Genomic DNA, 26,447 nt, shown 5'->3' with positions numbered 1-26,447 from the left:
ATTTCTAACATGAACTGAAAAGCTCAGTCACAATTTCAGAATGGAATTACAGGAAAAGGGGACAAAATAAATAATGAAAGTATATTACAGAGGTTTATTTCTATATATGATTTATCATTTTTTATTATCATCTCAAAGTGTTTAATGTTCCTTTAAACCTATAAATTTCTGCCTGTTTCTAAGCCACTACAGACAGCCTCTTATCACATGTTTTTTTATTAGGTTTTCACAGCAAGAGACTGCTAATCCAGGTAAGCCATATGGATAGCATTGTGCTCTCTCCTGTGGAGTTGTGCATGACACTGCACTAACTGGCTAAAAATTAAAGTCAATAGATAATAAATAGCCATGTGAACAGGGGGCTGTCAAAAAGAGCCTTAGCTACAAGTTAATCACAGAGGATAAATGTATATGAATATAAACATGTTGGCTGTGCAAAACTGGGGAATGTGTAATAAAGCAATGATATCTCTTTTTAAACAATAACAATTTTGGAGTAGACTGTCCATTTAATAATAAGTCATTGTTGGTGCCCACATAGCACTGATTATAACAAAGCAACCAAACAGGTGCTGTATTTATAATGTCAGTGTAGCGAGACACAGTTCAAATCAGAAAATACTGCATTAGGGTTAACCCTTACACAAACCATACCATTACTTGCATTACTGTGTAACAACAACATTTTAAATGGTCTGTTATCCTTCATTTATCCAGGATAAGCTCTACTGTAGCAAAAACTAAATGAGGGGGACTGGACTTTTTACTTCTTGTGAGGTTTGGGGTCTCAGAAATGTCCCATAAATAACATTTTTAGAACAATCAATCAATAAAAAGGCATGTATGATTTGTAGTACTGTATATTATAAAACAAAAGATGTTGTGTCATATTTATGTTTGAAAACATATCCATTAAATTAATGACATTATATTAACCTACCTAATAGTATTAATGACAAGATACAGCTATTTTTATTATAAATAAATGAAAATATGTACAGATACTTACTGTTCTTCATATATTTTTCTGTAGGAAGAAAGAAAGAAAAAAAAGAATTAATGTATGAAATAATATGGATGGCTAATAAAAGTATAGCAATGATAAGAAGAAAACACAACATATAGTTAATACCGTACTAGAAAATTAGGGATTGCATTAGTAATACAATCATAGGGATTACCAAATGAATAGGATAATGCTAAAACTACTATGAAAGAATGAAAACTCCATACGGCAAAAATAACTTAAAAAAACACTGACATTAACCTCAAATTTCCTATATTGTGCTTAAAGGGCCACTAAACCCAAAATCTTTCTTTCATGATTCAGATAGAGAATATAAATGTAAACAACATTAAAGTTTGCTTCTATTATTTATTTTGCTTCATTTTTTAGATATTCTTAGTTGAAGAAAAAGCAATGCGCATGGTAAGCCAATCACACAAGGCTTCTATGTGCAGCAACCAATCAGCAGCTGCTGAGCATATCTAGATATGCTTTTCTGAATAGAATATCAAGAGAATAAAACAAATAAGATAATATAAGTAAATTAGAAAGATGTTTAAAATTGCATTCTCTTTCTAAATCATGAAAGAAAAAATGTGGGTGTCATGTCCCTTTAAGCAGTAATACAAGTTTAATGTAAAGCTGCTTAAAGGGACAGTAAACATTCAGAATGTTATATAATTCTGCACACAGTGCAGAATTATATAACATTATCTTAGCGGTAACTTAAAAAATTAAAATTATTTCTAGATTTTGAAGTGTAATGTTGGACTCTGCTCCAGGATCTACTGAGCGGGTCTTGGATATCCAAATCGCTTTGCGGGCTTGCTGGCTTGCGCTATTGGACTAAATGTAGCTCGCTCCCGCTTCTAGACCAGAGTGGGAGCGAGCTACATTTAGTCCAATAACGGGATTGGGCGTGCTGTGACTAGCCAGCAAGCCCGGGAAGCGCTTTGGATATCTATCCAAGGCCCGCTCAGTAGATTCTGGAACGGAGGCCATTGTTACACCTTTAAAATCTAGAAATACTTTTAATTTTTGAAGTTACCGCTAAAATAATGTTATATAATTCTGCACTGTGTGCAGAATTATATAACATTATTCTGCCCTTTAAAGGGACAGTTAACACAAAAATTGTTATTGTTTAAAATGATAGATAATGCCTTTACTACCCATTCCCCAGCTTTGCACAACCAACATTATTATATTAATATACTTTATAACATTCAAACCTCTAAATGTATGTCTGTTTCTAATCCACTAAAGAAAGCCCCCTGATCACATGCTTTTTTATTACCTTTTCACAACAGGGGATTACTAGTTCATGTGAGCCATATAGATAACATTGTGCTCACGCCTGTAAGTTGTGCACAACACAGCACTAATTGGCTTAAATGCAAGTGAATAGATAATATATACAAAGTCATGTGATCAGGGGGCTGTCAGAAGATGCTTAGATACAAGGTAATCACAGAGGTAAAAAGTGTATTAATATAACCATATTTTCTGTGCAAAACTGGGGAATGTGTAATAAACGGATTATCTATCTTTTTAAACAATAAAATATTTTGAGTTGACTGTCCCTTTAAATTGATACTGACACTATCAGCAAAGATCTATGCACAACTAATTTTAACAGTAATGTTTTGCTCTCTGTTTGAAAATGACAACTTTATTGATGGACAAGTTTTGTTGGTGAACTGAAACATTCTATAGGAGCATAAAAAAATTATATTTCACTTATATTTAGTATATTTTTTTATACTATCTACCTTTAATAAACAAGTAAGTTCCAATTTCTCTTTCAAACTGAAAACCATACTTTGTCAAAAATAGATTATTTTTAAGACACTATTTAATTGTAGTATATAGGGCTGTCATTGTTTAAGATTCTTTAATTTCTATAGAAACATAATACATATTCTCATTATTTTACCCCCCCCCCTTTTTTTCTTATTCAAAGCTGCATAAAAACCTGTAGTCAATTATAAGTTACTAAGTTACATTTCCATCTAGTTAATATGCTGTACAAAGCCTCCAATTCAGTATCATTAACGTCTTCATATTCTTTGATTTTAATACCAACTGGGTTGCTGTGTCACACACAGAGGCGCCTTTTATATTTGCTAAAAAGAAAGGCATTTTAAAGCCAGACACATCCCTGTGATGTGGGTGGAATTGGCAGATTATTTGCTTAGGGAAGGTCCTCTACAGGCTGCGGATCAATCTGTTTTGCTGATAAATATTGTGAAGTTGTACATAAAAACAGACCAAGGTGTCTGTGTGGTCTCCTTGCTGAAACATAAACACAGTGCCGGCTTTGATCTAAAGGTCATTATTTAACCACCCGCAAGCAACTACATTTATCAATTGTTTTGTGCATTCACTGAAATAATAATTGGACACCATCTTAGAATATCTTAAAGGGACATAAAAAAACACACACACACCAAATAGAGTAGAGTTACAACTATCTGGAGTGCACTTTAAAGCCATAGAAATATCAACAGTTCCAAGTGTTTACTGTTTACACTCTCTTGGTCTATTAATATTCAGGGTTTGACTCTCCTTGTCAGAAAAATGTCTAAAAAAGTTAACAAATTTTAACTAGAAAGGCTTGAACTTGCTATTTTTTATAAGCAATTTGATAAGATGTTTACCATTATCTCTAGGTGGCAATGTATGCAAATGTCTCATATACTGTATGTCAAATTAAGAACAGATCATTTTAGGGTACCATAGAACTAGATTAGCACAGTGTACAACAACTTATCCTAGAAAACCCTCCCACACATTTGAATCCAATACCTCATTTTCTGATGACTTGTTCTATAAAATGTATTAATAAATTAATTTAATTAATTTGTTATTTATCATTACCCAGCAGCTAACATAACGTATCACTTAAAGGGACATACTACTCATATGCTAAATCACTTGAAACTGATTCAGTATAACTGTAAAAAGCAGACAGGAAAATATCACCTGAGCATCTCTATGTAAAAAAGGAAGATATTTTACCTCACAATTTCCTCAGCTCAACAAGGTAAGTTCTGTGTAAAAAGTTATACTCAGCTTTTCCCAGCTGCAGGTAAAAAAAAATGAAGAAATGAACAGCAGCCAATCAGCATCAGCAGTGCTGAGGTAATTAACTCTTTTACTGTGATCTCATGAGATTTGACTTAGCTCTCATGAGATTTCATAGTAAGCTGAATAGGGAAATAATATGAGAGTGCATGAGGCTCATCCCCTAAGCTGTCCCAGGACAGACACACTAAAATGCTGCTTAGAAATCCTTTACAATGGGAGGTGGCTACTGAGGAACTTTTGAGGTAAAATATCTTTTTTTTTTTACATAGAGATGTTCAGAAGATATTTTCTAGTCAGCTTTTTACAGCTATACTGCATCACTTTCAAGTGTTTAAACATTTGGGTATTATGGCCCTTAAAGGCACAATAAACACTTTGTAATTGTAACAGTCTCATGCAGCCTTACAACAGATTAAAAAATGAGCATTCATGATTCGGATAGACCATGTAGACTTAAACAACTTTTCATTACACTTCTTTTATCACATTTGCTTTGTTATCTTAGTATCCTTTATTGAAAAGTAAAGATAGGCAGGCTGAGGGGAGCTTATGTGCGTAAGTCTATTGCAGCATTGCTTGCAAGTTGCCACTATGTATAAAATTGTTATAAACATTGTTAAACACTGCTGCCAGATGGCAAAAGACATGTGTATGCTCCTGAGATCACATAGGTTTACTCTTTAACAAAGGATACAAAGACAACTAAGCAAAATTGATAATAGAAGCAAATTGGAAAATTGTTTAAAATATCACGCTCTATTCAATCCATATAAGTTTAATTTTGACTTTAATATCTGTTTAAGATATCAGAAGAGCTGGAAGATTATTAGACAAACAAATATTAACAAAATCCTCATGGTTTGCATTCAGTAGAAAATATTAACATAAGATAAAAATAGCAAATTAGGGAGAGAGATATGACCGGGATTGTCTGCCATATGCTCCTTTAGTTTTCAGGAGTAGAAAATCCACAAAGGGGGCAAAATAGATAATTACATTTGTTTTACTGTGCATAATGAAACATGTTATATTAGAACCTCAATGTTTTTTCCTGTTCCTTTAATAGTAATTTTTCTTATGTACACAAACTCCTACTAAGTACCTGCATACTGCTCTGAGTACATTATATTGCAATAGCAAAAATATTTCCAGCACAAATGTATACAGTCAAAGGGTTCAAAGATATCCAGGGCTTTGTATAGGATTGTTATGACATTATGAGTTATACATGCTGCAGGGTGTGCAGGGAGGAACTTGAATATAGCTAGGGTCACAATGCATGTTTCTCACTGCACATCCTACAGCATGTATAACTCATAATGTTTCATTAAAGCATGACTAAGGGGACAACCCTAGCTCTGCCCCATAGCCCTAATACAAATATATATGAGTAGCAGCAGAGACAGTAGTGCTGCTACTCACTTTATTTACATACATTATATTGCATACAAAGATTCATTATTGTGCATTTTAAATTCCTTTTTTATGCCCTTTGAAATACAAACCGCCTAATTCTTTATTTCTATTTCCATCTTCCCATTTTATTTATTTGTTTATTTAAAATTACTCATAGAACTACATGTAATAAAATGACAATGGAAGCCTATTCCCTGTGTTGAATTACACTGTGAATAATATTTACACAATTGTATAACAAAAACAAATGTGATCTGATAAAAGTTCTCATAAATCATTGTAGTTAGCTTCTTTAATATTTATAAATAAAAAAAAACCTCTGCAATTTATTCTGGAAAAATAATCATGATAATTGATGTTATTTAATCTAGTTAAATATTTTGCTATCCTGATTGGTTATAATCAGGTTAATTAAACGTGAACGGACACTGTTCGTCAGGAACTCCCCACACACATAGACCTGCAATCCTAATCAGTAGGGTGACCATATTGCTGCTTTAAAAAGGGACACTTATGAAAAAATACATATGTCAGGGCTGTTTAAATAAATGTTTTGAATAAGAACCCTGACATATGTATTTTTCATATGTTGCCCTTTTTAATATGGTCACCCTACCAATCAGTTATTTGGGGTGTTATTATGTATTAATAGAGAAGGAACCAGAAACTGAAGTTGGTGAGGATCAAGAAGAAGAGGGGAAGTTGTGAAAATTCTTAAACTAAGAAAAAAATATATATTTTTTTATGTCTAGATTTCAGGTGTTGGTGTTGGGGGTTATTTGCTGTGAGGAGAGCGGAACTGATGGGCAGGGGGACCCTAAATGCTGAATCCTTGAAATGTGTAATGTGACAGCTCTTAAAGGGACAGACTACTCCAAAAATTGTATTGTTTAGAAAGATAGATAATCCCTTTATTACCCATTCTTCAGTTTACGTTTAACCTCTGTGATTACCTTGTATCTAAGCATCTTCTGACAGCCCCCTGATCACACAACTTTTTAGTTATTATCTATTAACTTGCATTTTAGCAAACCACTCATAAATACCTCCATGGGCGTGAGCACAATGCTATCTATATGGCCCACATGAATGAGCAGTCTCTTGTTGTGAAAAGCTAATAAAAATCATGTGATAAGAGGCTTAGAAACAGGCAAACATGTAGAGGTTTAAATGTTATAAAGCATGTTAAAGGGCCATAATACCCAAATGTTTAAACACTTGAAAGTGATGCAGCATAGCTGTAAAAAGCTGACTAGAAAATATCTCCTGAACATCTCTATGTAAAAAAGAAAGATATTTTACCTCAAAAGTTCCTCAGTAGCCACCTCCCATTGTAAAGGATTTCTAAGCAGCATTTTAGTGTGTCTGTCCTGGGACATCTGAAGGGATGAGCATCGTGCACTCTCATCTTATTTCACCAATCAGGTAAAGGAAGTTTACAATGAAATCTCATGAGAGTCAAGTCAAATCTCATGAGATCACAGTAAAAGTTCATGACCTCAGCACTGCTGATGCTGATTGGCTGCTGTTCATTTCTTCATTTTTTTTATTTTTTTACCTGCAGCTGGGAACAGTTGAGTATAACTTTTTACACAGAACTTACTCTGCTGAGCTGAGGAAATTGTGAGATAAAATATCTTCCTTTTTTACATAGAGATGCTCAGGTGATATTTTCCTGTCAGCTTTTTACAGCTATACTGCATCACTTTCAAGTGATTTAGCATATGAGTATTATGTCCCTTTAATATAACAATGTTGCTTGTGCAAAGCTGGGGAATAGGTAGTATTATCTTTCTTTTTAAACAATAACAATTTTGGTGTAGACTGTCCCTTTAAGTCATGCTCATGTCTGTTTTTTGTTGCCTTGTAAACAAAACAAACATGTTTATATTTTCTAAAAGCCCAGAGACTTTCTGTTTGTCTGTTTGGATATTAGCGGATACTGTGTTAGGAGTCATGTTTATCAGTAAAGGGACAGTAAACACCTTGTAATTACAGGACATTTCTGTTGCTATAGAATAACATAAAATTACAGCACACCTTACTGATAGTGCACGCTGTTAAAAAGTCCAGAAAGCACATAAACAGCATACAAATATATATATAAACAACGTTTCAGGAGTCACACATGACAAGGTGACCCCTAAAACATTGTGTATATATCTTCCCCCCCCCAAAAAAAACTAAACCCAACAACCTCTTTTTGATAAGTGCTGCTGTTTATGTGCTTTCTGGGCTATAGAATAACATAGCAAAGTATTAACTTTTTTTTTTTATTAACATAACTTTTACTGCAATTATTTATCAATTGCTAATCTCCACTCTCCATTTGCCTTATGTGGATAAGCAAATCTGGGCTTTAGTTTTGCAGTTGTTATATGATAAAGCAAATTAGGGACAGATATGTAGCAGAGTTAAAGTGATAGTGAACTCTAATTATTTCTCCCCTTTAATGTGTTCTCAATTATCTATTTTACCTGCTGAAGTGTAATAAATGGTTTAGAAATAGCTTGTTTACCTTTATTTTGCCATTTAAAATAGCTGATTTTGTCTGCTGTATTCCCACATACACTGAACATTTCAGTGCTTAAAGGGACAGTATACACCAATTTTCATTTTACTGCACGTAATAGACACTACTATAAAAAATAATATGCACATATATTGATATTAAAATCTAGTAAAAAACCTTTTAAAAACTTATTAGAAGCTCCCAGTTTAGCTCTGTGGATGAGGTTAGTCTGGGACACCCACTGAAAGGGGCTGAAAGCAGACCCTTCCCCTGCATATGAATAGACCCATTATACACACAGAAGCAATGTGAAGTCTATATACATCAGTATACATATAAAACTTTGGGGCTTGGTTAGGAGAATGAAAATCAGCACAATGTTATTTAAAAATAAGCAAAACTATACATTGTTACAAAAACACCCCCAGATGGGCTATATAAATGGATCATCAGATTTATGCAAAGAAAAATCTAGTGTACAAAATCTCCCTTTAAGTAGTTGTTATAGAAAAAAAATGTAAAGAAGGTTTAAATGAAATCAATTAATTTCCATTTTTCTCTCTAAGTTATGTGCTGAGTAAACAGTGAGAAATAAGATTGGGATGACTTTGTGTTAATAATTAGACAGATAAGCCAATGGGTCTGCTCTCCCTACAACCAAATCTATTTTATTGAGTTGTGGTTTCAATTAGCAGTAACAGCTATTTCATATACAAAATATAAATCAAAGGAACAATTTCCCATTCACTTTAAACTCTGCAGCTGGTATAATGAGTCATTGGAAGCACCCTAAGGGAAAACTAATTTTACAGTCCACTGTCCCTTTAACCTTGAGAAGTCAGCAGGGTGCATTTTAAATTGTGAGGATTAGAAATTGCTCAATTGTCGGAGCAAAATTACACGAAAATGTGCAAAAGAAATAATGAATATATATTGCAAAGTTGTTAAATTACAACATTTAAATAAAAATTTCAAGGTGTGTTCTGTCCCTTTACATGCGGGTACAGCAAGCAATCCGTCAATAAATCATTGTGATGAGAGTTTGATCAGTTTGCTAACATGGAAAAGCTAAAATAAATATTCTGCCACTAGTTTTCTGTAGCATTAAAGAAATTTGCTAAAAAGTTGCAAAACATTTTGGAAAAAAACCCTTGTAACAAAATAGAGCAGAAACTGTCATCATGACGAGAAGAATCTGTCGCCTCGGTGTTCTTCCTTCTAACCTAATCTAAGAATTATGGACAATGAGCACTCACTACTTTTTTTAAGTTAATAAAGTAGCGACTGCGCTGGGATCAAGTTTAGGATAAGTGAGAAACATCTTCTTGAAAACCCTCCTACTAACAAGTTCTATACCCCACATGCTATGGTATTGCTTTGTTAATATTCGACACCTTCTTACTATTAGTCTTGTTACCTACTGGCTGCAGTAATCACGCCAGCAATTACTGTCCTTTTTCCTACCATATATACATTTCTGTACAGCTGACATTTTCCCTCTTTTTCCCCTCTTTTTATGAAATATTTTTTAAAGGGACATAAAAGTCAAATTAAATTTTTTATGGTTCAGATAGAGCACTGGTTTTCAAACCTGTCCCCAGGCCTCCCTAACAGGCCAGGTTTTCAGGATTACCTTGGATGAGAGCAGGTGAAATAACCATGTTTACCAACTATCTGATTGTTTCACCTGTGCTCTAGTTCAGATATCCTCAAAATGTGGCCTGCTAGGGAGGCCTGAGGACAGGTTAAAAAACCAGTGAGGCAAAGCATGCAATTTTAAGAGACTTTTTAGATGACTTTATTCTCTTGGTATTCTTTTTTAACATAAAATAATACCTAGGCTCAGGGGAAGCAATGCACTACCAGAAGCTATCTGTCTCTTTACATGCGCATCTTGTCTTTGGCTCACCAGATGTGCTCAGCTAGGTCCCAGTAGTGCATTGCTGCTTTGCAGCTGAATTTAACTATGTGTTTAACCCATTGGCATGGGTTAAACATTTATATGCAAGTAATAGTGCAATAATAAAATGCCCAAACACTTGAAGTATTTTTTTAAATACTTTAACATTTATTTAAAAGGTTATTATAGTTACTTTCAGATTTTACCAATGTACAATGTGCAGGTTTCTGTAGAGAATGGAGAGTGATGGGTGGAACAGGGTGGCCAAGCAACAGTAGGATCTGCATAGCCCCTGTGTCTCCTGCCCTACAGGGGTGGATTAAACAGAGGCAGAATACTAATGGGCTGATAGGGGGCTTGGGTGGCTTCTTGCCTCTGAAACTCAGCCTTAGCTCTGGGGGCAGCAGTCACAGCTGCTTATACAATATAGAGATACAGGAAATGTACTTCATGGAGGTAATATACAGGGATTATTAAAGAAGGAGGAATGTTGTGAGCGTCTTAATGTATGCCTGTCTATCCTGCCTGCAATGTGTTTGTGTTTAAAGGGACATAAAACCTCAAAAAAGTATTTCATGATTCAGATAGAGTGTAAAATAAAATAATAAAAAAAACTTTCCAATTTACTTCTATCAAAGCTACTTTTTTCTCTTGGTATCCTGTGCTGAAAAGCAGTTAGGAAAGTTTAGGAGTGTGCATGTGACTTGAGCAATATATGGAATGTTACACATTTGCAAGAACAGTAGGCACCAGCAGTATTTTGTGTCACGCACTGCTCCAAAATGTGCAAGCTACCTATCTTAATACATCTTCAACAAACAGTACCATAAAAACAAAGTAAATTTGATAAAAGAAGTGAATTGAAACTCAATGCGTTTCATGTGCCTTTAAAGCGGTTTAATTAGCCAGGAAGGCACTGAGACGTTATAATAATTGTAGGTCTTTTATCACAACATCTCTTTGCTTTCCTGCCAGGTTTGGAACATGATTACTTTATCTTCTGTAGTACACATGACTGGCGCACTGATACTATTAGCAAGTAATCTCTTGGTGCCAGACTTGCAGACATGAGCAGTATCACAACCTTTTTTATGGAGTACACTGTATATGGAGAGGGGTGCAGGTAGTTATCTACCTTGTTTTTTGCTTGGCCATATACCCAGTTGTAGATTTTACCTCTCTTCCAAATGTTTTAAAGGAGTCTTTTGTACTCCTACACTTTAACCTTTTGTACTCCTACACTTTAGCCTTTTGTACTCCTACACTTTAGCATATGTACTCTTATTTTTTGTGTGTGTTTTCAGTTCTAGGGAGGAGGACTCCCACAATTATTATTGGTGTAGCACCCACAAACATTTCTAGGGCCCGCTGTGCACAGTTCGCAAGTGTTGCTTTTTTTTTTCAATGCTCTACGCATGGAGAAGGATTTTATAAATAACAGGGGGAGATTTCTGTACCAGCACTTCCTGCACCCTTCATGTTTAGCTTGACACCAACCAAATCACACCTGCTTTTTGCACTCTTTTTAGTTTCTCTGTTCCTGTTGTTATGAGCGACCATTACACCATCCTCTGCATTATTATGGGACAACATACAAACAAATTGCCACTACTTTGTCTTGCTTTTATTTTTTTTATTCTGCCTTTTACTTTTGTTTGCACAGCTCATGGTACACTTTTCCACTTCCTTATCCTCACCTCTTATGACATTCCCTTTCCTTCTTCCCTAGAGTCAAATGTTAAAATTCCAGTTTATAGCCAGTTTTTAAAATGTATTAAAGGGACAGTATACTTTTCCCCCCTGCCCTTTATTGTTTATTAAAATTATCCATGTTTATCTGCTTATTTATAAACAGCTCCCTTACATTTATTTTGTCATCTGAAATAACTGTTTTATCCCCATCTAACATGGATATGTCAGTACTTATGGCTGTGCAAACAAGAAGGTTTACAAGACAGAGTGAAAGAGAGGTACTAAATATTGGAATGTACTAACATTTTAATTTTCTATTGCTCTTTCTAAGGGCCTGGTGATCTCCCTGCTCTGGCGTGATTATCTAAGATGTCTAATCAATACTTTGGGCTGCCACCTTTCTGGAATTTTTTGGGGGTCTAACTCATTAGCACACATTTGCATAAATAATTATACAGCATAGACCAGGAGTTAAAGCTGCTAGGAATTTTTTTTTTTTAAACAATAACAAGTCTGGTGTTGACTGTGCCTTTAAATGATCACATGTTTATATTTAGATTCCAATACACTTAGAAGAAATGATACTGTATCTTTATTTCTATATTTAATCTTTATTTATCACTTTGACCTGGACCTTAAAAATACCAGCCTTCTCTTCCCACTGCCCTACAGCATCTCTTTGTTCAGTTTTTCTTTGTTTTTCTACTATATTTAGTGTTTTGGAATCTATTTGTAGTTGTCCTAATGGAAAGAAAATCCTTCCCGTGTTATTTTCAGCTCATCACAAAGGAGTCCAGTTCTGTAAACTTGAATGCTTATATGTTTGTAAGTGAAATCTTGTAGAATCACATTGTAAATTAAGCTTTTCATGGTAATGCTAATCACAACCATTAAATAACCAAGGAGGAAAAAAACAAAAACAATAAGAGCGCAACATTAGTAAACATCTTACTTTAGGGCTTGTATGCAATGTCTTAAATACTGTTTCAGTTCTTCATCCTTTTCATAAGACTCCAACACACTATGCGCTTCATCGTGGTGATAACAATAGATTTTATAAACGTCTTCCAATGGGCCTTTAATCTCTAAGAAAACGTCCCCTAAAAACAGAGAGATAAATGCATTCATGTAGACAATATGTTCTTTTTGTTCATTTAGTTATTGTCTCTCAGCTCCGAGCGCCTACAGAAATATGCAGGTCTTTGTATCTATTGAACGACTACCCATTTATTATATTAGTAAAAGGAACTGCTTTTAGGATTTGTTTGCCTGTATTTTATTTCCTACTTTGCTTTAGAATGCAAGAGCACATTCACCTGTATTGTCTGCCCCATACTGAATTTATGTAGTGCTTTGCAGATCTGCCCGGATTGCTGTGCTCTCACACACCTGTTCTGTGTTAGTGACTCAATACTGGGAATTGTTGTTCTATAAACAAGGATGATACTTCTGGTTAGAGTCAGTAAGGCGAGCAAAGCAATATTAAAGGGACACTCAAGTCAAAATAAACTTTTTTGATTCAGATAGAACATGCGGTTTTAAGACACTTTCCAATTTATGTCCATTATCAAATTTTGCTCAATCTTTTTATATTCACACTTTCTGAGGAACAAGATCCTACTGAGCATGTGCACAAGCTCACAGGGTATATTAGTCTTTGATTGGCTGATGTCTGTCACATGATACAGGGGGTCGGAAAATCAGAGAAAAATAAATTTGTCAAAAAAAATAAATCTGCTTATTTGAAATTCAGAGTAAGTGTCTTTTTATTATGTACTTGTTAATTATGTAATTATACTGCATTGAGTGGTCCTTTAACACACAAACCAGCAGCTATGCTATTTGATGTGTACTAATTAAGAAAAGCTTTCATCAGGAATTAATAATAACGTACACCTGAGTCACACAACGATAAAAAGACTGAGCCGTAAACTCTGCCCTGGCTGGTTCTGAAAGTTCTGGTTAAAGAAACATTGTACTCAAGAGTTTTTCTGTCATGCAGTTCAAATAACTTTATTAACATATGTCAAAAATATCTGTCTGTCTGTCTAATTATCGTTTGTTATTTCTTTTATTTTTTGCTAAAAAAGTAAAAGTTTTTTAAAGGGTTCATAAAGAGCATGTCATTTTAAGAGACTGCATTTTACCTCTATTACCAAATTTAATTTGTTCTCTTGCTATTCTTTGTTGAAAAGGACCCATAAATAGGCTCAGGAGCAGTAATGCACTACTGGGAGCTAGCTGCTGATTTGGGGCTACACTAGTATACCTCTTGTCATTGGCTCAACCAGTGGGTCAAGTCATGTCCCAGTAGTGCATTGCTGCTCTGGAACTTTGCAGGGGTTAAATACATAATTATATGCAATCAAAAGTGCAATAATACCATGCTCTAACATGTTTTCTTTTTTGCACTTTACTGTCCCTTTAAATGTAAACTAATACTGCAGTATTGGTTCTGTACTTCTTACTAATCTTCACTGGCTGATAAGGACACCTATGGCTTTATTAATAGAGAAGGACACATTAATCCCTCTGTGATGAGAGTAGAAGTGTGACGTCACCAGATGGGGGCGTTGCTTATAGCCATTATAGTATATGTCTGTGTTGTTCAGTCTGTATACTTCTATGCTCTGCAATAAAATAGCGTTGTACCTTCTATGCTGTGTCCTGCATCTCATGACATGGTGTCAGAAGTACTTGCCTGCTCTTCTGTTTCATAATTAATGACGATGTCGAAGTTTACCCCACCAGAGCCTTTTAATTTCTCTCAGCCTACAGCTTGGCCCACATGGTGTCAGCGGTTTCAACGCTTCAGGATAGCTTCCAAGATGGACAAGGAGAGTGGTGAAGTAAAAGTTAATTCTCTTTTATACTCTATGGGGAAAGATGTGGATCCGGTGTTTAATGCCTTTACATTCCATTAAGAGGAAGAGTTTGACTTTGAAATATTCATGAACAAACTCAGTCCTCACTTTGTACCAAAATGTAATATGATTCATGAGAGGGCCTGTTTCCATAAACGCGCTCAGCGTGTGGGAGAATCCGTGGAGTCATTTGCACACAACCTGTATGAATTAGCTGAATTCTGTGGGTTTGGTGTTGCTAAAGAAGAGCAAATTAGAGACAGAATAGTTATAGGAATTGCAGATGCTGAGGTCTCACTGAAGCTACAGTTGGAGGCTGAATTGACGTTAGATGGGGCTATTAGGATGGCCCGCCAGAGTGAACTGGTGAAAAAGCAAAGTGCTGACATGAGGTCTGAAAGTATTGTGGATGAAGTGCAGCAGTTCAGGAGAGATGCAGGTGAAAGGCACAATGTGAGCGGTAGACCAAGGGCAACATATAGGCCCAGAAGCGGATGGGTTCAGCAGGCTAGCTGCATGTGGTGTAACCGTACCCATGATCAGAATGTCATATGCCCAGCTAAAGTTAAAAGATGTAGAAAGTGTAACCAGATGAGCCATTTTTACGTGGTGTGTAAAACTGAGTCCATTAAGGAGATGCAGGTGGATAGTGACCAGGAGGCTCAAGAAGTGTCCTTTGTAGGGTCTGTTGTTGAATGGTCTGGTTCAGATGAAGATTGGCGGGTTACCCTTACTGTAATGGGAGCCAAGGTTGCCTTCAAGATTGACACAGGAGTATACATCACTGTTATGTCCCTTGTAGCATTCATAAAACTGCCTTGACAGCCGCAGCTGGCGAAAGTCACAACGAAAGTTCATAGTCCTGGTGGCCGCATCGATTGTGCGGGGAAATTTCTTGCCAGCTGTGAGTACAAGCAGAGGAAATTCACCATGTGGGTACATGTAATCAGAGATCAGTGTGTTAACCTATTGATCATGAAAGCTGCCTGTGGTTTGGGTCTTGTTACCAGAGTAAATTAGATTACTTAAGACATGTTTGGTGAATTGGGCCTGCTAAATTGTAACCGAAGTCCAAATATTACTTAAAGTTGGTGCAGTTCCATACAGCATTACTACTCCTCGTAGAATTCAATTTCCGCTCATTCCTCAAGTGGAGAAGGAACTTCTGCGAATGAAGAATATGGGAGTTATTGAAGACATTGTCGAAGCAACTGACTGGTGTGCCCCCATTGTGCCCCTTGCGAAGAAGAACAGGAAGGTACGCATCTGCGTAGACTTGAAACGGCTGAATGAGGCGGTGAAAAGAGAGAGATACCTGCTGCCAACACTTGAACACATAGCTCCGAAACTGGCTGGGGTGAAGTTCTTCTCTACAATGGATGTTTCCTGTGGCTTCTGGCAGATACCTCTAGACCCAAAGTGCCTGCAAACTGACTACCTTAATTACACCGGTAGATCGGTTTTGCTTCTGCAGACTCCCCTTCGGGATATCCTCTGCTCCTGAAATCTTTCAAAGAGAGATGAGTTCCCTCTTAATGGACCACGAGGGCATGGCAGTAGTCATGGATGACATTTTTGTGTATGGGTCTACACTGGAAGAACATTATCAGCGATTGAGCTGTGTGCTTCAGAGCATTAGAGAGACCAAGAAATGCCATTTTGGAAAATCTGAGTTATGTTATTTTGGGCATATCATCAATGGAGATGGCATCAAGTCGGACCCTGATAAAATTCTTGCCTTTTGAACAGATGAAAAGTCCTTCTGATGTACACAATCTTAGACAAATATTGGGTCTTGTGAATTATGTGGGCAGGTTCCTACCAGATTGATCCACAGTACTCCACCCTATCACTGAGTTGTTGAAGAAAGAGGTTGCCTGGGTCTGGGGACCTCGACAGGAAGAAGCTTTTATACAGATGAAGTCCATACTGGGGTCTGCCCCAGTGTTGGGGTTCTACGACCCTTCTAAAAAGACCGTGGTTAGTGCTGATGCGAGCAGTTATGAGCTAGCGGTCGTCCTCTTGCAGCTGAATGAGAACAAACTACAGCCCATTGCCTACTTTTTCCAAACACTTACGGCTGCCGAATCAAAATACACCAAAATGAAGAAAGAGTGTCTGGCTGCATTTTGGGCCTGTGAGCGCTTCCAGCTTTACCTAGTGGGTTTAGAGAAGTTTAGTCTTGAAACTGACCATAAACCACTAGTCCCTCTAATCAATTCTTATGATATTGACAAGACACCCCTAAGATGCCAGAGAATTCTGATGAGGCTGCTCAGGTTCAATGTTCAGGCAGTGCATGTGCCGGGGAAACGACTGGTTGTGGCAGATACACTTTCCAGGCTCCCACTGGCTGCTGCTGAAGAATCTTCAACGGAATCAGATGTGAAAGTGTATGTGGATTCAGTTCTGGCATCGAAATCCATCTCGTCAAGGAAGCTAGAGCAAATAAGAAAGGAGACACGTTTAGATACAGATCTTCAAGAAGTTATTAAATTCATATAAAAAGGTTGGCCCGAGAGCCGGGCAGCCTGGATGTCTTTGAGTTCTTACCAGTCAGAGAGGTCACAGCTCACAGAGCTGTATGGTTTAGTGCTGTTCCAAGACCTCATTGTCATTCCTGTTAGCATGCTGCAGGAGATGTTAAGCAGGATTCCTGATGGTCACTTGGGCATTACAAAGTGCAGAGGAAGGGCAGCTATGGCGGTATGGTGGCCTGGGATTAGTACCGATATTGCAAGCCACATGTCAAAATGTGCCTTTTGCCGGGAACACTGGCCTACTCAGAGAAGAGAGCCCTTAATTTTTACCCCGCTGCCTGCAGGCTCGTGGCAGAAGATAGCCGCAGATTTGTGTGAACTTCATGGGAAGAAGTACCTGGTTGTGATCGACTACTATTCCAGGTATTTGGAGATTGCACCCCTGAATGAGACCACCAGTCTGGCCATTATCACTCCTCTCAAAGCTTGTTTGACCGATGGGGCATACCGATGGAGCTAGTGAGTTATAACGGAATGCAGTGTGCTTTCATGTAGTTCACTTCTTTCAGCAGTGAATATGATTTCATCCATTTTACGTCAAGTCGGCATTACCCGCAGGCCAATGGAATGGCTGAAAGGGCAGTTCAAACAACGAAGTTCAATCTGAAGCAATCTGATCTGTACCTAGGCCTATAGGGAGACTCCCATCCAAGACGCAGGTTTTAGCCCAGCACAGTTGATGCTAGGACGTCAAATCCACACTACTTTAACCTCTGTGGGTGTCTTCCAGTCAGCCCCCTCTATTCAACGGGATGAGGTCCTTAGAAGGGATGAAGAGGCGAAAAGGGGCTACCGATTCTTCTTCGACAGAAAACACTTTGTGAGTCCTTTGCAGGAGCTGAATGTGGGCCAAAATGTCAGAGTTCAACTGGATGATGAGAAGAAATGGAAGATTCCTGCTACCATAATAGGACACTCTCCAGAACCAAGGTCTTATGTAGTCCTTACTGAAGGAGGGACAGTCACACGTCGAAATACTAGACATCTTCAGCCAGTATCTGAGAGTTTGGGACTGGATGCCTCAGAGCTACAGCCAGTGGGATCCCTTGTTTTAAGAGGGGTAGCTTCCCCTCAACAAGACTACAGCGGGGATACTTGTTTGCTTCCAGCAGACTCTCAATCACCTTCTTCTATATCAGAGGACAGTTCATGTAAAATGACGTCAAGTGGAAGAGTTTTGAAACCTCCAGCCTGCTACCGGGATTAGCACTGTAGTTAGAGCAGTGACCAGAAGAATGGGCAAGACAGGAATGAATTTCTTGTTGTTCATATATATTCTCTTATAACTTGTTATTTGTTGTACACTAAACAAAACAATTTTTGGATGCTTCTTGTATACCTTGTTATTTGTTGTACTCTAAAAAAGTATGCTTTATCCTTTGAAAAAGGGGACGATGTGATGAGAGTGGGAGTGTGATGTCACCAGATGGGGGCGTGGCTTATAGCCATTATAGTCTATTTCGCAGTTAAGTCTAATGTTTTGTGCGTTCTGTATACTTCTATGCTCTGCAATAAAATAGTGTTGTACCTTCTATGCTGTGTCCTGCATCTCATGACACCCTCTTTTAGATGAAACAAAGAAAAATAAGTTGACTACAGTCTCCTTTTGGGATTGCCCGGATGTTACGTTTGAGGTGTATATGGTGAATTGTAGAATTCATAGTCATGATTTTCTTAGACAAGTTTAAAAATGAGTATGACAGTACATAGTTTTGTGTTTTACTTTTTCTCTTGTTTCTTGGTATAAGTGAAAATTAGGAAAATGTTTTTTACTCTTTCCTTATTTGACTGAAGATACTTGTTGACTAGTGGAAAACATTTAAAAATCTTCAGGTATTTGCTCAGACACTGGGCATAAAAGTACACCCAGGTGGTTGCCTGTCATTAGCACATGACTCATCCTCCACCATTCATCTCCATTGGGATATTAAATCAGCCCTAACAGCAAGCACGCCATGGGGCTTACAGACATATATATAAGGTTGTTGTGAGAATTCAAGAAGCTGGTAACAGACAAATTACTTCCTATCTGCGATCAAAAATGTATTTTTCTCTAGATTTTATTTTTCAGTAAATGTGAGCTCCCTTAGAGGAGGAAATGTTCAAAAATGATAAAAAATCTATTTGACATCACAACAAAAAATACTTAGTTACTCTGCTTGGCTTGCTCTGGAAATAATTTGGTTCTTAAAGTAACACTTCACTCAATCGTTCTCTATCTTTGCTATAAAAGACCATAATGATTAAATTTCAATTGAAAATCAGTTGTATACTTCCTGCTAAGTCTGCTCGTGGTCAGACAAATAAGGATTAGCTGCTAAGTACCAATTGGTCAATGAGAATGATCAGGAAGTGCCTATCAGCCAATAAGAATTTGCAGGAAGTACCTAACAGCCAGTGAACATTAGCAAGAATTGTCCATATTACAATATTAGTGTCAAGTTAACATACATTTAAACAATTCTCTTTTAAATTAAAAACAAAAACAGACAGGAATGCGTGCTCTGCAAATGTTTTTTTTTATTGTGTAGTGCCATAGGGCACATATTTTAATTGGCTATATACTGTATATAAAATGTTAGACATTTAAAAAAAAGTCAGTTTAGTGGGGGGGGGGGACACACACTGATAAACATATTAAAAGTGTGTAAGGATAGGTTTCAATTTCATTTTTGTGCCCTAAAAAATAATGAATTAAACATTAAAAAAAAAAAAAAAGAGATTGTTTAAATGGTTAGTAGCAGGAACATTGTTTACCATCACTTTAATATCCATTTAATATACCTATTACTTGATGCTCTGGATCCACATCTGTTGTGGCTTCTTCTAGCAGTGACACAAGCTTGGCTGATATCTGGCAGACAGACTCGATGTTGCTAAACAAGACATCCACATCAAATCGCTCTGACTGGTGAAACATAACCAAATATGTGTATGAGTAACGCATCTAGTATGGAGCAGGATAATGTACTAAACTAATGGTTTATGAAGATCGGTGGACTAGATGCATTAAGCTCTTTAGATAGATTAGGGGCTTTCACTACATTTCTAGAGTAAGACTGCATATTTGGTCAAGTTTTATGCATTTTACACAGTATTCTTGCTCTTGGGGAAAATATATCATCTTAATTAATATAACCTTTTATATATCATAAAATATTTTGTGAATAAATACTTTGACAACATTGTAAACAAATTAACCAAACTTTCACCTAAATTACAAGTTTTGCGTTAGAGGCTGTGAGGTGCTAACGAGCAGTTTTCCCTCACCGCTCACTTACATGCAGCGCTGGTATTACGAGTTTTCACAAACCCGTTGGTAAAAGACAAGAAGTGAGTGTTGAGCAAAATTTTGCTCATTACCGCACTCCATGCACGATTTTCCCATAGGAATCAACGGGGAGAGCCGGCTGAAAAAAAGTCTAACACCTGCAAAAAAGCAGAGTAAAACTCCTTAACACAGCCCCATTTATTCCTCTGGGGAAATAAAATTTATGTTTACACCTAACACCCTAACATGAACCCCGAGTCTAAACACCCCTAATCTTACACTTATTAACCCCTAATCTGCCGCCCCCGAACATCGCCGACATCTACATTATAATTATTAACCCCTAATCTGCCACTCTGGACACTGCCGCCACCTACATTATAGTTATGAACCCCTAATCTGCCGCCCCCAATGTCGCCACCACTATAATAAACATATTAACCCCATATTTAATTATTGTCCATATAATCTAGGATATAAATAAAATAATAGATTTTTTCTATGATAGTAGATGTGACCATTTAGTTGATGTGACGAGTTAAATTCAAATTTGCATTTGCATATAAAATGTATCTAACGTTTGCATATGATATAACGTCACATTATAATTTATTTATGTTTTTCCATTTTGTTGAGGCTAATATGTTGTATTTGATACAATATATGTACTGGTGTAAGAAGTATGATGATTTTGTTTCTTTCAATTTTGTTTTAACATTACTCTTTTATATATGTGTCTAACACTCTTATAGCACATACCTTATGTTTCCTGGGAGACAAATGTTCATGTGAGCTGATTGGCCACAGTTTACTTTAAGAGGGTGTGCTATCTCAGTGTCGGGTTATCCTATGATTAAGTGCTGTTGGGCACGAAACATTTCAGGACCCGCCTCCTCCTACCATAGCTATGCTGTGTGTGTATTCACGTTTTTAAAGAGAAGAATAAAGGATTTTCATTTTAAGGATCTTTGGTGTGCTGCCTTTTGCTTCTACTACCTTGTGACCTCTTGAGCCTGCTCGGTTCTCTTTTTGGCTGGCACCCTGCTAATCGTGAATATGCTGTACACACGCCGTTGATGAAGGCGGTGTTTGCTTGTCTCGTGACGATCTCTGCCCGAATTGGTTCTGTGCTTCACACACCCTCTCTGCTGAAGTGGCGCTGTCCTTTCACTGTTAAAATTAAATACTTACCTATAAAATAAACCCTAAGATAGCTACAATATAACTAATAGTTACATTGTAGCTACCTTAGGATTTATTTTTATTTTACAGGCAAGTTTGTATTTATTTTAACTAGGTAGAATAGTTATTAAATAGTTATTAACTATTTAATAACTACCTAGTTAAAATAAAGACAAATTTACCTGTAAAATAAAACCTAAGTTACACTAACACCTAACTCTACACTATAATTAAATAAATTAACTAAATTAAATACAATTACCTAAATTAAATTAAATTAGCTAAAGTACAAAAAACAAACAAACACTAAATTACAGAAAATAATAAACAAATTACAGAAATGTAAACAAATTACACCTAATCTAAGAGCCCTACAAAAATAAAAAAGCCCCCCAAAATAAAAAAAACCCTAGCCTAAACTAAACTACCAATAGCCCTTAAAATGGCCTTTTGCGGGGCATTGCCCCAAAGTAATCAGCTCTTGTACCTATAAAACAAAATACAAACAACCCCCCAACAGTAAAACCCACCACCCACACAACCAACCCCCCAAATAAAATACTAGCTAAAAAAACCTAAGCTCCCAATTGCCCTGAAAAGGGCATTTGGATAGGCATTGCCCTTAAAAGGGCAGTTAGCTCTTTTGCCGCCCAAACCCTAATCTAAAAAATAAAACCCACCCAATACACCCTTAAAAAAACCTAACACTAACCCCCTGAAGATCAACTGACCGGGAGACGTTTTCATCCAAGCCGGGCGAAGTGGTCCTCCAGACGGGCAGAAGTCTTCATCCAAGCCAGGCGAAGTGGTCGTCCAGACGGGCAGAAGTCTTCATCCGGACGGCATCTTCTATCTTCATCCATTCGGTGCGGAGCGGGTCCATCTTCAAGACATCCGACACGGAGCATCCTCTTCATCTGACGACTAAAACAGAATGAAGGTACCTTTAAGTGACGTCATCCAAGATGGCGTCCCTTAGATTCTGATTGGCTGATAGAATTCTATCAGCCAATCGGAATTAAGGTAGAAAAATCCTAATGGCTGATGCAATCAGCCAATAGGATTGAAGTTCAATCCTATTCGCTGATCCAATCAGCCAATAGGATTGAGCTCGCATTCTATTGGCTGATTGGAACAGATGAAGAGGATGCTCCGCGTTGGATGTCTTGAAGATAGAGGATGCTCCGCGCTGGATGGATGAAGATAGAAGATGCAGTCTGGATGAAGACTTCTGCCCGTCTGGAGGACCACTTTGCCCGGCTTGGATGAAGACTTCTGCCCGTCTGGAGGACCACTTTGCCCGGGTTGGATGAAGACGTCTCCCAGTAAGTCGATCTTCAGGGGGTTAGTGTTAGGTTTTTTTAAGGGTGTATTGGGTAGGTTTTATTTTTTATATTAGGGTTTGGGCGGCAAAAGAGCTAACTGCCCTTTTAAGAGCAATGCCCATCCAAATGCCCTTTTCAGGGCAATGGGGAGCTTAGTTTTTTTTAGCTAGTATTTTATTTGGGGGGTTGGTTGTGTGGGTGGTGGGTTTTACTGTTGGGGGGGTTGTTTGTATTTTTTTTTTTACAGGTAAAAGAGCTGATTACTTTGGGGCAATGCCCCGCAAAAGGCCCTTTTAAGGGCTATTGGTAGTTTAGTTTAGGGTAAGGTTTTTTTATTTTGGGGGGGCTTTTTTATTTTAATAGGGCTATTAGATTAGGTGTAATTAGTTTAAATTTCTGTAACTTGTTTATTATTTTCTGTAATTTAGTTTTTGTTTTTTTTTGTACTTTAGCTAATTTAATTTAGGCAATTTTATTTAATTTAGTTAATTTATTTAATTATAGTGTAGTGTTAGGTGGTAGTGTAACTTAGGTTAGATTTTATTTTACAGGTAAATTTGTCTTTATTTTAACTAGGTAGTTATTAAATAGTTAAAAACTATTCTACCTAGTTAAAATAAATACAAACTTGCCTGTAAAATAAAAATAAATCCTAAACTAGCTACAATGTAACTATTAGTTATAGTGTAGCTATCTTAGGGTTTATTTTACAGGTAAGTATTTAGTTTTAAATAGGAATAATTTAGTTAATGATAGTAATATTTATTTCGATTTATTTAAATTATATTTAAGTTAGGGGTGTTAGGTTTAGGGGTTAATAACTTTAATATAGTGGCAACGACTTTGAGGGCGGCAGATTAGGGGTTAATAAATGTAGGTAGGTGGTGGCGATGTTAGGGACGGCAGATTAGGGGTTAATAATATTTAACTAATGTTTGCGAGGCGGGAGTGTGGGGGTTTAGGGGTTAATATGTTTATTATAGTGGCGGTGATGTTGGGGGCGGCAGATTAGGGGTTAATAAGTGTAGGGAGGTGGCTGCGACATTGGGGGCGGCAGATTAGGGGTTAATAAATATAATTTAGGTGTCAGCAATGTTGGGGGCAGCAGATTAGGGGTTCATAAATATAATGTAGGTGGCGGCAGTGTCCGGAGCGGCAGATTAGGGGTTAAAATTTTTATTATAGTGTTTGCGATGCGGGAGGGCCTCGGTTTAGGGGTTAATAGGTAGTTTATGGGTGTTAGTGTACATTTTAGCACTTTAGTTATGAGTTTTATGCTATGGCGTTGTACCATAAAACTCTTAACTACTGACTTTTAAATGCGTTAGGACTCTTGACAGGGTAGGGTGTACCGCTCACTTTTTGGCCTCCCAGGACAGACTCGTAATATCAGCGCTATGGAATTCCCATAGAAAAAAGACTTTACGAAGTTTACGTAAGTCGTTTTGCGGCAAGGCCAAAGAAGCGTGCGGTACACCTAAACCTTCAAGACTAGTTATACCTGCGGGCGTAAAAAAGCAGCATTAGGACCACTTAACGTTGCTTTTTTACCTTAACGCACAACTCGTAATCTAGCCGTCTATTTGTTAAACATTTGAATATGGAGAGTGATTATTTACACTCACACCAACTGTAAAAAATAAACGGCGAACGATATAAAAGAAATTTCCAACACATAACTGATCTAACAAATAAAATAATATTGAAATCAACAAATACTGGAGCACGAATTTATACTCTGTATACACTTGGCTGAATATTGTCAGTAGTAAAATAGAACACAATGGGGGGTAGTTATCAACGTGTCAACTTTCCTGCCTTCGCCGGCCCAATACGCCCGCCTAAGCTCGCCTCACATCGCCGCCGCGGACCTGAAAAATTTCGCCTAAGTTATCAAATAAAGCTGTCAAAAAGCCGCGCACCAAGTACGGGGCGATGAGCAGCGGATTGTGAGAGTTATCACTCATCCGATCTCGCTGCTCTTCAGCTTTTTCCCAGCTTTATTGCTAGCCTGTCACTAAGCACTCACACTAAACTACACTGTTCTACCCCCTATACCGGCGCCCCCGGAGCCCCCCGCAACTAAATAAAGTTATTAACACCTAAACCGCCGCTCCTGGACCCTGCCGCAACTCTAATAAATGTATTAACCCCTAAACCGCCGCTCCTAGACCCTGTCGCAACTCTGATAAATGTATTAACCCCTAAACTGCCACTCCCGGACACCGCTGCCACCTACATTATACCTATTAACCCCTATCCTGCCCCCCCTATACCGTCGCCCTCTATAATAAAGTTATTAACCCCTATCCTGCTGATCCCGCACCTCGCCGCAACTAAATAAATAGTTTAACCCCTAAACCACCGCTCCAGGACCCTGCCGCAACCTATATTAAATTTATTAACCCCTAATCTGCCCCCCCTACACCGTCGCCACCTATAATAAATTTATTAACCCCTATCCTGCCCCCCACTACACCGCCGCCACTGTAATAAATTTATTAACCCCTAAACCTAAGTCTAACACTAACCCTAACACCCCCCTAACTTAAATATTAATTAAATAAATCTAAATAATATTTCTATTATGAACTAAATTAATCCTATTTAAAACTAAATACTTACCTTTAAAATAAACCCTAATATAGCTACAATATAAATAATAATTATATTGTAGCTATCTTAGGATTTATTTTTATTTTACAGGCAACTTTCAATTTATTTTAACTAGGTACAACAGCTATTAAATAGTTATTAACTATTTAATAGCTACCTAGCTAAAATAAAGAGAAATTTACCTGTAAACTAAAAACTAACCTAAGTTACAATTACACCTAACACTACACTATACTTAAATAAATTATTCCTATTTAAAATATAATACTTACCTGTAAAATAAACCCTAATATAGCTACAATATAAATAATATTTCTCCAACATTGGTGTGTCCGGTCCACGGCGTCATCCTTACTTGTGGGATATCTCTTCCCCAACAGGAAATGGCAAAGAGTCCCAGCAAAGCTGGCCATATAGTCCCTCCTAGGCTCCGCCCACCCCAGTCATTCTCTTTGCCGTTGCACAGGCAACATCTCCACGGAGATGGTTAAGAGTTTTTTGGTGTTTAAATATGGAAAAGATATATCTGTTGGTGTGAATCCAAAGGATTCCCATGGAATAAGATAAAAATTCCTAAGATTCTCTCCTTTCTACAAGAAGGTTTGGAGAAAGGATTATCTGCAAGTTCTCTAAAGGGACAGATCTCTGCTTTATCTGTCTTACTACACAAAAGACAGGCAGCTGTGCCAGATGTTCAAGCATTTGTTCAGGCTCTGGTTAGGATCAAGCCTGTTTACAGACCTTTGACTCCTCCCTGGAGTCTAAATCTAGTTCTTTCAGTTCTTCAAGGGGTTCCGTTTGAACATTTACATTCCATAGATATTAAGTTACTATCTTGGAAAGTTTTGTTTTTGGTTGCAATTTCTTCTGCTAGAAGAGTTTCAGAGTTATCTGCTCTGCAGTGTTCTCCGCCCTATCTGGTGTTCCATGCAGATAAGGTGGTTTTGCGTACTAAGCCTGGTTTTTTTCCTAAGGTTGTTTCTAACAAAAATATTAACCAGGAGATAGTTGTACCTTCTTTATGTCCGAATCC

At 37.3% G+C, this 26,447-nt stretch overlaps 1 protein-coding gene across 1 annotated transcript in view; it reads right to left on the bottom strand.

Moving 5' to 3' along the window:
* Positions 1–26,447, bottom strand: part of ARHGEF38 (Rho guanine nucleotide exchange factor 38) — a 124,192-nt gene that overhangs the window by 55,265 nt on the left and 42,480 nt on the right. The window contains 3 exon segments of the mRNA XM_053700799.1: positions 1,010–1,027; positions 12,569–12,716; positions 19,805–19,928. Coding sequence (XP_053556774.1) covers positions 1,010–1,027; positions 12,569–12,716; positions 19,805–19,928 — 290 coding nt within the window.

The sequence above is a fragment of the Bombina bombina genome, chromosome 2 (assembly GCF_027579735.1).
Source record: "Bombina bombina isolate aBomBom1 chromosome 2, aBomBom1.pri, whole genome shotgun sequence".
NCBI lineage: Eukaryota > Metazoa > Chordata > Amphibia > Anura > Bombinatoridae > Bombina > Bombina bombina.
This window is presented reverse-complemented; position numbering and strand designations above follow the sequence as displayed.